Source organism: Tasmannia lanceolata, unplaced genomic scaffold (assembly GCF_043159265.1).
Source record: "Tasmannia lanceolata isolate RefF3 unplaced genomic scaffold, GAP_Taslan_0.1 ptg000037l, whole genome shotgun sequence".
NCBI lineage: Eukaryota > Viridiplantae > Streptophyta > Magnoliopsida > Canellales > Winteraceae > Tasmannia > Tasmannia lanceolata.
In genome coordinates, this window is record NW_027518714.1 from 8,805,047 (window position 1) to 8,817,140 (window position 12,094).

The window sequence follows — 12,094 nt, forward strand, 5'->3', positions numbered from 1 at the left end:
AACCAATTGGCCATCTCATTCGCTATCCTCCTTCTATGTTGCAGCTGCGGCAGGATCACGCGAACAAGGTCTCTTACCTCATCGATAATAGATGCCATTTGCCATGGCCCACCACTCCGATTGCTCGCCCATGCTATCGTGTTTGAGGAATCTCCTTCGACAATAAGAGGTCCCAAATTGTTCTTTTCGTACCATCTAAGCCCGATGAGTAGAGCCATTACCTCCGCCATATTAGCATCACAAATCCCTGCAGGTCCAGAATAAGTTGCTATGATGTTGGCACCTCCCACACCTGCCAAACCCGGATTCCCAAATGAACTCCCATCAAAATTTAGTTTGCACCATCCTTCAGGTGGTGGTGTCCATGTCAGTGCATCATGTTTTGAAAATCTCTCCATGCATACTGATTCCCAATTGCGAAGAATACTTCCGATCGAGTATGGAAATTCCCCTTTAGATTGATACCACTTAACCATAGTTCTCCTGCCATTTAAAAAAATGCATACAAGTTCTCCTCCCATATTTTCTACCAATCTCCATGAAAAAACACAGTTTTTACCATGATCATCAAAACCTGTAACTTAAAATGAACATTAAAAGGTTTCCCTATCACACTCTTCATAACGCTGAATGGGGGGTTCAAACAAAACACTGAATGGGGGGTTCAAACAAAACACTCTACATGGGGGTTATCATAGCTACCTAGAGGGTCTTCTCAACACTGCAAATATGTGGCTTATCAACTACTTAGATGGGGTTTTCAACACTAGAAATGAGGGATTATCAACCTCAACACGGGGTTCTCAACACTGGAAATGGGGGGATTATGAACTACATAGAGGGGGTTCTCAACACTAGAAAAGGGAGATTATCAATTTCAAAGGGGGTTGTCAACAGTGAAAAGGGGGTTATCAACAATGGAAGTGGAGGATTATCAATCTCAAAAGGGGGTTCTCAACACTGAAAATGGGAGATTATATAAAACAGTAGATGTCAACGGTTTCTCATCAAAGCCAACTTACTAGGGAAAAAATAAGAAATGAAACCCTATATGTGTAAAGGCTTCCCAATAGTGAAAATAAAACCCTAAAGCACAAAGGTAACTTAATAGAAGGAAAATAAAAGTAAAAAAAAAAATGAAACATGATACCCTACCATACCTGAGACGATGGGAAAGACGCCGGAAAAAATGACGTCCTCGCCGGAGTACGGTCCACTACGAAGAAGAGAGGTTCGGATTAGCGTAAGAAACCGCCCACGCCGGAGAAAATGGGTTGATCTTCACGCCGGCCACCACTTCACGCCGGAGAAGATGGGTTGCAGTGGTTAAAAATGAAAAAGGAGAGAGAAAAAGTGAAAAAAAGCTTCCAAACAGTTAAAAACGATGGGTTTTTTCTTCCTGAGGAGTATTTAGGTAAAAGGCCATGTACGTAAAAGGTGTTTTGACCTCCGTTCACAAGCTTTCAAAAGGGTGTCACCCATCCACTATTTTGTCTTTTTTGTGTCACCAATTGACAATTCAATCTTTTTATTTTAATGGAATCTTATTTTTCATACAGAGAGGGTAAATAAGAGGTAAGGGGGTAAAACATTTGTTTACCCCTTATGCAAAAATAATGTTTGTTCCAATGTTCGCAATTCGCAACTGTAGAAACAGTGTAAGTCGCATAGGCCCCCAGAAGGGAGTCAGTAGTTACCACCGAACGCAATGCTTCATCAAATCTTTTAAATCTGAAGATATTTTCATTTTTTCCCCCATGTATTTTAGTATATTCTTGTTTTATCAATTCTTGACTGTGCTTCTGGTTATGATTGGATTTTTCTTTTTTTTGGTAGAAGGCTTGAGGTTCTTGTGAACCTGATTTATTACCCGTCTCTATAACTTCAAATTGTTGGAACTTTGGGACATATCTTTAACCGTGTTGTACTTGATAAATTCAAAGGAAAGTTTCACTAATCATGATTTTCTTGTATGCATTACAGAGAATCAGTCACTTACATGGAAAACATAGAATAAAATCGAGATAACTACAGAAAGAGATAAGAATAGACTATCTTAATCTAACTTCACTGCTAATCTAATCTAGTTGTCCAATCTATACCTTAAATGATCCAAGTCATATATATTAAGTTCTGGTCATATATTTTAATAGTACTGCTATGACAATTACTGAGACTTGTGGGCAGAAAGATCTGTTAATTTAGCAATATTGGAAAAGTGTGCACCCCGTCCTAAAATTTGGACTTTGCTGTCCAGATATCATCTACCTGAAGTTTTAGCTGGCTGCTGTGCTTTCATGCAGTTCATCTTGTTTCCTAGTTTATTTAGGAAAGATTAAAGCAATAGTACATTTAGTGTACTTGGGATACAAAAACAATTCTTCACATGATGATCCTTGACCTTTGATTTAATTGTTGTAAAATGGGTGGTTTAAAAAGTTAACATTTGCCCCCTACCATATATAGTCATTGGAAGTCTGGAACACACTGAAAATCAAATAAATCTTAAGTTCCCCAGTTCATTGGAACAACAGAAGTTTATTCAAGGGTAAACTAATACAGGGTACGTAGATTACTTCGAAATGGTTTACCTCGAAATAGGTTACTTCCTTGTATTTACCGTCACTGGAATTATATCTTCCTTCTGCAGAAAGTTTTATGTCATGAAGGTGGGTTGTAGCACATCTCAAATACACATTGGATTCAACTCAGCTGAACATATGAAATTAAACAGCTTTACAAGGGAGTTCCTTGGATCTGTGGAATTTAACGAAGTTGATGATGATGATGGGTGATGGGTGATGCTGACAGTAATCAAGGATGGTGATGGGAAAGATGATCTCAGAGTTTTTGTAGGATAATCTGAACACCATGTTGGGGTTGAATGGTTATAGCAGAGAAAGGCGCATGAGCATACGTGGGCGACAACTCAAATGACAAGTGTTGTAGAATCATGGCCAAAGCGAGCTTAGCTTCTATCATGGCAAAGGTCTGTCCAATACATATACGTGGGCCCCAGCCAAAGGGGAAGAATGCACCTTGATTCTTTGTCGCATTCGAAATACCCCCTGAGAATCTCTCTGGTTTGAACTCATCCACATCGTCGCCCCATAATTCAGGATCATGATGAATTAAGAGCATTGGAAGAGATAGTTGTACTCCGAGTGGGAGGTCGATTCCTCCAAGTTTCATTCTCTTGTAAGTGCGCCGAACAAGTGAAGCCAGAGGCGGGTATAGTCGGAGAACTTCATATAGAATCATGGTTACCTGCAATAGAGGTTTCAAGAATTTCAGACACCATATGGCTTCCTCAAGTGTCAAAAATCATTGTGACATTGCATGTTAAAATATCTAACATGTTTAGATTCAATGGAAGAACTGAACAAGTAGATAGCTTCTAACAAATTTGGGTAAGGAAAAAAAACCATTTCTCCTTTTAGACCATGGGATTAAAATCAAGAGTCTAGGATTGCAGCCGCCAGTGAGTAATTGGCTACCTATGCCTCTGCACAAGTTAATTTACTGAGGAGAAAGTAGCAAGCAATTACTCACAATCTTTAGGTGGCTTAAGCCATCAAAGTCTGGTTTGTTATTCCCAAAGACTTGTAAAACCTCTTCCCTTGCTTTTTGTTGCCAGGTTGGATGCATACTCAACACAACCATTGTCCAAACCAACAAAACGGACGTTGTTTCCTGACCAGCAAAGTAGAACAGCTTGCATTCCTTTATCACTTCTTCAGTCGTCATTCCACTGCTCTTGGAGTTCCCATTTTCCTGAGACTCGTTACAGTTGGATTCCATCAGAATTCCTAGTAAGTCATCATTATTGGCATCTCCTATTTTAATAGCCTCTTCTCTCTTCTTGATTATAATTGTCAACAGAGCTCGCACTTCTCTGTCAATTTCCTTTCTCCTAATGTTCTTCTTTGTGGGCAAAAACCTGTATCAATAGATAATGTCGGTGAAGTAATAGAATAGACAGTTTCTAATAATTATCATATGGAATTAGAAGGGTTACTCAGCATAGCCTAGAAATTGAAGTCCCTAACTACATCCAACTTCATCTACCTTAACCATACTATTTATTGCCTCTGTTTTTTTGTTTTTTGAATGATTCCATTAATTGCCTCTGTTACTATAATACTACCCCTACATCTTTTCTAGTATTTTCAATGTTGCTCTATTACTGTATGTCATATTGAGCATATGATTACTATCTGTAATTCTACTGAAGATCATCACTATTATAACAATTTTCAGTAAATATATAACTAACAGTAGTGATAATCAGAAAATTATGTGATAGTTAATAGGATCCTGATATAGTAGAATCTATTTAAATTAACAGCCTTGGATCAAAACAAGAAGTAATAGAGACAATTAGAAAAAAGATATTGGGTAAAATGAACAGTTGGAATTCAATCAATCATGAGAATATTGGAGATGCATCGAAGGTCTCTAAAACTAAAACTAAGCTAGGCAACTGGCATGCTCACTTGTCTGAAGTCTTCATTTTGCAGCAGGGGGGCAAACCAAGGGGAAGATGTCAGGAGTGTCTCCACTATTTGGACATTAGATAGAATGGCAGGAGCAAAGCATTCACATTATGTTTATTGATGATATGTAGACTTGTAAATGTGCTATATAATGAACTACATCATTAGAAATTTTGAGGTAAAAAGTAATGGAACTTAAATTGTAAGCTAATAAGGCTAGAAATTCAGGCTGAGGGATGTCATCATAACTTAAAGGTCTCTCTAAATAAAATTGATTTAAATTCCCTCCCCCACAACACACTCACACAACCAAACACCTTCCTAGAACAGGTCATCCAGATGGAAACAGATTTAAAATAGAAAATGACTAAACAGAAAACTTTTCTCAAACAAAAAATTAAGCAGGGTCGAAATATTAATAACAAATAAAATCGTGAATCAAAACTTTGACAATTCACAAAATTTCTACCATTTAGCACCAAAATTCAATGATAGGACTAGAAGTTTTTCCTGTCATTAGCTTATGGAGTAGTTCAAAGAGATCCAATGGCACTTTAGTGCAGGAATTCTATTCCATATGAGGAGAAAAACAAACCTGAAGCCTGGGATGTATATGGACTGAGAAGCTTGGATAAAAAGCTTAGCCTGTTCGGTTTGGAGTTGGAATATCCGCCTCGCTTCTTTGTAGTTGCTACCAAATGCCGTCCGAGAGATCACATCTCCAGTTAAAGACTTAAGTTCAGGCCACACGTCTAATTCACAGGAGCCTTGAGAACCAACCAAGCACTCCCATCTGCTAATCAATTCACTACAACTAGTAGAGAATGCTGGTAGCATCCTCTGTAAAAAAACAAAAGAGAAAATTTAACTACATCAGGTATCACCAAAAAACTAACAAGGTGTATTTGTTGAAATAAATAAAAAATGGTAATTCGACAATATTTTTCATTTCCTTTTATCGCATCGCATTGCAGTTTATGCCATTGTCTTCTTCATGAAAGAAACAGGTCTTGTTTGGTAGATGTTGTAACTAAAAGCACAGATGTTATCAAATGGGAAATAACCTTCAACTTCTCTAGCTTGAAGGCTGGGTTAATGATCCTCCTGTGCTTGGCCCACTTCTCACCATTATAGTTCCCAAGACCTGCTGCCAACAACCTCTCGAGCGGGTTTAGTTTTAGCTTAGCAAAGTGACCAAACTTGTCTGACAGAACTTCCCTTACCAGCTCTGGATCCATGATGTTCACACAGGGAGTTGTTCCAATCCAAATAACAGTCATTTTACCTGCGTTTTAAGGTCTAGGAATTTTAAAACTTACAAGGACTGATGAAAGACTCATTGTAGTAAAAAGAGTTTCTAGGCAACAGCTATTGAAACTAAGAAAGCCCAAGACAAGACTTTCAAGTGAAACAGCTATAGAAACCAAGAAAGCCCAACACAATCAGAAGTCGAAACAGATCTCTTATTGAATCCCTGCTTACATGATAAGCAATAGGGAATGTTCCAATATGACATGTTGAAAACCATTTCAAGTAGAACAGGACAGATAATTTTAATATAGAATCATCCAAACAGGATAGCCAATCCCACCAACAGCTTATCCAAGGAAACATTTTTTCAAAGAAAAAAACACAAACTGAAATAAGTTTAAAAATGCAAACATTTTATTCAAGATAAATAAAGCTGGACATGAATGAAAAAAATCAAACAAACCCAATAAAATTAAAAAATAGAAAATAGAAAAATTAGAAAAAATACCGTATCTCTTCATCGTTTCATATGGGAAGGGAACGACACGTGGAACAATATGATGAGACAGATTCATAGGTTTTGATGATTCTTTCTTGACCAAGCTGATGTTCTCCTTGAGGTTGCCGTACAACAATTTGTAGGGAGGGCCTTTGATCCCTTGCTCCTTCAAATACCTCTCCAGCTTCATGGGTCTCCACCAAATCGAGTACACTAATCTCGAGATCCATGAAACCAGCAAAACACTTGTAATCAACAGAGAAATGGACAGAAAATCACCCATTTTTCTTTACAGTCTCTGCTTATTGGCCACTCCCCAAGTAGAGAAAAGATCCACCACGAACAGATGAAATAAGAACCAAGGGGCGGTATTTAAGCGTCAGTCACTTGCAATGAAAACAGTCCTTCATTTTGAAACGGATATGCCCTTTCTCGGGTGAGTTCTGATTCCCTTGTAATCTTCTCTGTCTCGACTCTATCGGTCGTGTGCTCTTTAACGAATCTTAACATGCATTTTAAAAAAACAGAAGCCCTTAGTTGTCTTGTCACCAAAAAATTTGTATTCTCTCGGTCTATAAAACAGTTTATGAAATTAAGAGTACGTGATATCATAATCTGACGGCCTCTAGAGTGTAAGCATTTGTGGTGGGGCCACTGGAGTAGGTAGAATAGGTTCCTCGATGTTACATCATACAAAATTAGAGAACAGTGGCAATTTAAACACAACCCTCCTTGGACACCACCTCTGATGGAATCCTAGCAGACTCTTGCTGGCTGTGCTATGTGATCAAACCGTTGGTTCAACTGATAAGATGATCCTTATTAATTAACCTTCTTTTAGGTCTCTACCAATTAAAGTTAACCCGTTGATGTTTGTAGTTCTTTATCTTAGGCAATGGATGCCTGTTTGTGTTGAGACCATGCAAACGTGGGATTGATAAGGACTGTACAGGGCTGTATGGATACTTGGATTTTAGAATCCAGTTTTTAGTTTCAAAGCAGTGTAAATGAGGGTCCATGATTAAGCATACATCAAAGCAGTGTAAATGAGGGTCCATGATTAAGCTGTTGTATGCTGTCGGGACAATGTTTCTTGGATTTTAAATAAGAAATCCAGGTTTTAAAATTTTTGAGAGAAATCTCTCCCCCATCTCAAGATTTCTAAAACCGGGAAACGGTCCAAATCTCCTAGTCGACGGAAAGAAGGACGTGAAATCGGAAAATGACAGACGGTCTCCTTCTTCTCTCATCTTCCATACAGGATTTTGAGGAAATCCAAGATTCTAAATCTATGTATCCAAACGGCCCCTCCTAGTTCTCAAAATATCTGGATTTTGATTCGGGGACCGATAAATTCGCCCACTACCCGTCCCCATTCACACCATTAAACTGCTCTTTAACCAAAAAGCAGCCGGTTACCACACACACCCCCACGCCAATCATTCTAGATAAATAGAAAGATGCCATCAATTCTCTGAAAATAGTTTTTTTTTTTTTTTTTTTTGAACAGGTAACGATAACTTTATTAATATATAATCATTACATGGGAAGGACAAGAAGTCCCCAGTTAGAGGCTAAGAAACCCCAGACATACATGTAATTCCAAAACCCAAAATACCCAAAATTACAGTTCACACCACCAGCTCTCCCATAACGATGCTGACAGCCGGTCAATTAACGCCACTCTTAGCCAACCAATCGGCCACCTCATTCGTTGCCCGCCTTCTATGTTGCAGTTGCGGCCGGATCACGTGAACAAGGTCTCTTACCTCATCGATAATAGATGCCATTTGCCATGGCCCACCGCTCCGATTGCTCGCCCATGCTATCGTGCTTGAGGAATCTCCTTCGACAATAAGAGGTCCCAAATTGTTCTTTTCGTACCATCTAAGCCCGATGAGTAGAGCCATTACCTCCGTCTTATTAGCATCACAAAACCCTGCAGGTCCAGAATAAGTTGCTATGATGTTGCCACAGTGATCTCGAATGGCACCTCCCACACCTGCCATACCCGTATTCCCAAATGAACTCCCATCAAAATTTAGTTTGTACCATCCTTCAAGTGGTGGTATCCATGTCGGTGCATCATGTTGTTTTGAAATTCTCTCCATGCATACTGATTCCCAATTACGAAGAATACTTCCGATCGAGTATGGAAATTACCCTTTAGATTGATACCACTTAATAAGTGATATTTTCACATCGAGCGCAACATAATACCCCGAGTCCTTGAAAACACGATTATTACGTTCGTTCCACAAATGCCATGTTACCGCATAAGGTATTGCCATCCATAGTGTCTCCCCAAGACGACCATAGAAGGTGCTACGCCAATATTTACTCACCTTAGATATACGCCAATATTTAATCATCAATTCTCTGAAAATAGTTCATATGACAAAGGCATAGAGAAAATGATAAAATGCTCTGTTGTTCATCAGCAAGCGAACTATGTCAGTCTCTTTTATGTATTTCTTCCCTTGCTACAAAAAGACCAATTACAGGCTTTTTCAGTATTCAAATAAAACAAAATGATGGTCTTTTTCTTAGTAATAAAAATTCACCAAATCAAAAAAAGAAAAGAAATCACAAACACAACATAGAGCAGAAATAAACATACAAGTGTGCTCCTTTAGGGGGGAAGAAAATCCGAAAACTCCAACTCATATCTTGAAACTCTTGCACGAGCAAACGTGGGATTACATGATGATAGGTAATCCTATGACCTTCAAGCTGATTTGGAATCTCGTCAAAAAGCTCTGAAAATCACCGTAGATGAGGAGATCGGTCTTCCAACCACCTAATGACGTTCAGGTAATCTCCTTCCACAATGAGGTTGTCCATGTATCTATGCGACACCCATCTAAGGCGTTGAAGAATTACCCTCACTTCCCTTCATTGGAATGTTTAAAATCAATCAAACCTGACAATGCCCATTTAGTGATACTCTTTTTTTTTTTCTTGTTTTCTTTTTATGATTAAGCTGGGGTTAGGCAGGACCCATATAGTGATACTATTCTTATCTATTAGAAAACCTCCAATACCTGAGGCCTGTCATGCTTGAGGGCCATGGGTATCCCAAACTAGATCCATTAAAATTTAGCTTCAACCACACAGGGTCAGTGATGGAGGGTAAGTGCGCATAAGCGTAGGACACAAGTCTCGCCCAAAGGCTTAGTTGAGTTGAGGACTTTTTAAATAATATGCCATTCTTAAGGACGTTTAAGCAATTGTTTTGGCATGGCTAATCGGCAAAAATCCCATAAAACAAATTTTACATCCATTTTTACATCGAAAGAAAAGGAGCCATAGAATAGAGTAAAGGGACAACATAAAGCAAACGGTGTTTCTTTAATTAGTCTCTTTGTCACAAAGTAGAGTAGATGACAGTTTATTGGTGACTGACTTGAACCATGTTCTTTGAATCTTTTCTACCGTTAATCTCAGACTTTTAAATGGACGGTCGATCAACAAAGCTTGCTAGGGAAGGATCAAATGGACGGCTGATCAACGAAGCTTGCTAGGGAAGGATAGGTCTGCCACGTAGGCAGCATCACCTTTCGATCATAGCTTTCTTACCCGTCAAAGAAGCAGCAAGAACAAGCATCTTATCACACAGTTGGAAATCCATCTCACGCCTCCATCTCGATTCTCGTTCTTTGAACATGGAAAAATCTTTCCAAATATCAGACTCTTCCACAAACTTCAACTTAGGCTCTGTTCACTGCTTTTCCTGGTGCTGTTTTCCCTGATAAGACAGAATTTCTGTTCTTTTTTTTTTTTTTCTTGACAAGACAGAATTTCTGTGTTCATTTCTTTTCCAGGAAAAAAATATTATCAGGTGGAATTTCTTATTTAAAAGCTGAAAATGACGTGGAAATTGACTTTTTCCCTGTTACTCGAGATTTGGTTTCCAATTAAATATATCGGAAAGAGACTTCCCAAGAGAAACGAAACCTTTTCCCTGACAGTTTCCCTGGATTCCTTTTCCTTCTGCCACATCACCTGGAAAGGAAAGGAAAACGAAATCTCCTTTCCTTTCCTTTCCTTTCTGGGGAAAAGAAGTGAACAGAGTAATGAAAGCTCACAGCAAGAAATCGAATGATATCGTCCACCAAATCTTCTCTTCTCACTCAAGATCCATTCTCACCTGTCGGATCTCTCATCATCTCATCCAGTATCGATTGAATGTGAGCCGTTGGATCAAGTTCCTCGATGAAAGGGGCATTCAAATGCTCCTCCTCCATCTTCTTTGCCCGCAAAGAGATCCTCATTCGAATTCCCAACTGGGATTTTCAGATGCGAAACCCTAAGTTTCTTGGAATTGAGTTCTTGCCTTTTGTTGGATGCTTCACCTTTCAAATCCTGCACAAATCTTAAAACCCTAAAACTCGACCGTGTTATTCTCACATCTGAATCCCTCGTTTCTATATTCTCTAACTGTGAGCTTTTGGAGAGATTGATTCTACTCAGATGCAGAGGTATGGAGGATATTATAATTCTCGATTCTAATCTCAACATCTTAAAGCTGATTCAGTTGGATGAGTTGAATGAGGTGAATATAAAAGCATCGAATCCTTGCAAATAGTACTTTTATTGAAAACATATTGGGTATATAGAGCACTCACATATTTGTCATTTCACTATGTGTGTGTGGCTTTGAATGATGTATCTATCTTTTTTGCAGAGGTATCTGCCCTTTAACAGAGGTATCCTTTTACTTCAAAATATACGCTTACAAATTGGGACATGGAAGTCTCCATTTAAGACCAGTAATGTACCTCACCAACTTGAGCTTTCAAAGAGTTTGAGAAGAAATAGGTTGCAATGCAATTTATGAAAGGATGGGTAGCAATATCCATCCAGATCAATCCCTCTCCTATCCAATATTTTTCACGTAATTCTTCTCATTGTACCAGCTCCTACAAGGACGGCTGAGCGTTGCCGAACTTTCAACAACGCCCCATCTATTCTGTTCAGTATTGTATGGCAGGTTTGCAAGGGTCGTTAAGCCACCCAGACTATTCGGAATGCATAATCTTCCCCATATATATAGTGTCCATAAACAGTTGCGTATTTACACCTTCCTACCCTTACGTGATTCACCTTCTTCATCTTACATATGCACAATCCTGGCTCAGATTCAAGATAGACACTTCCAAGAAATCCTGCATATTATCTTGTCGTAAGTACAGTGAAAAAACTTCTTGGGTTGTATTGAAGGTCGATATCATTAGGTTTCAGCTCCACTTCTGCTATGACCCATTGCCGATCCACAGTGAAGCCTACAATGAACATCTGGCCACGTGAACTGCTGAGATTCAACATCGTCATAGCATGCTGTAATTCCTACCTCTCGATTGTTTCTTGGGGATTAAGTAATTCGAAAATTATTCATGGGTTTCTTCTCTTCATTTTCCCAACTCATAAAAGTTGAGCACGGCCATCTTCTTTGACTCCATGAACTCCAAGAAACAACTAAGTGGTACCCAAGAAGAACACACAGCTGGAGAAGAAATAGGTTGCAATGCAATTTCACATTTTTCATGGAGCTTAGACCACCTCCATTTTCAATCATATTTAAAAGTGTAGAAAAACTACTCTTTCCCACATCTATTACCATGAATGAGTAACGATACCTCATCCGTTAAATGACCCTTACCATCTGACCAAAGCCTTCCAAATGAATACTTAAAACAAACCAAAATAATGTTTATTGTTGGGCAGAAGAATAATCTTTGATGCTCAGTATTGGATATTAAAACAAATGGAAATGATATGAAGACACGCTTGTGTCGAGCTTGTCCCAGACAGCCATCCTAGTACTTCCATCTATAATGGAATAGGG

The 12,094-nt window shown here is 38.8% G+C and overlaps 1 protein-coding gene across 1 annotated transcript; it reads right to left on the reverse strand.

Annotated features, from left to right (window-relative positions):
- Positions 1–953: 953 nt before the first annotated feature.
- Positions 954–6,738, reverse strand: LOC143861190 (cytochrome P450 CYP72A616-like). The gene is made up of 5 exons (XM_077372124.1): positions 6,256–6,738; positions 5,561–5,781; positions 5,092–5,336; positions 3,553–3,940; positions 954–3,267 (listed from the first exon to the last, which is right to left on the reverse strand). The coding sequence occupies exons 1-5, from the start codon at positions 6,527–6,529 to the stop codon at positions 2,842–2,844; spliced, it is 1,554 nt and encodes a 517-aa protein (XP_077228239.1). The 5' UTR covers positions 6,530–6,738; the 3' UTR covers positions 954–2,841.
- Between the last annotated feature and the right edge of the window lie 5,356 nt (positions 6,739–12,094).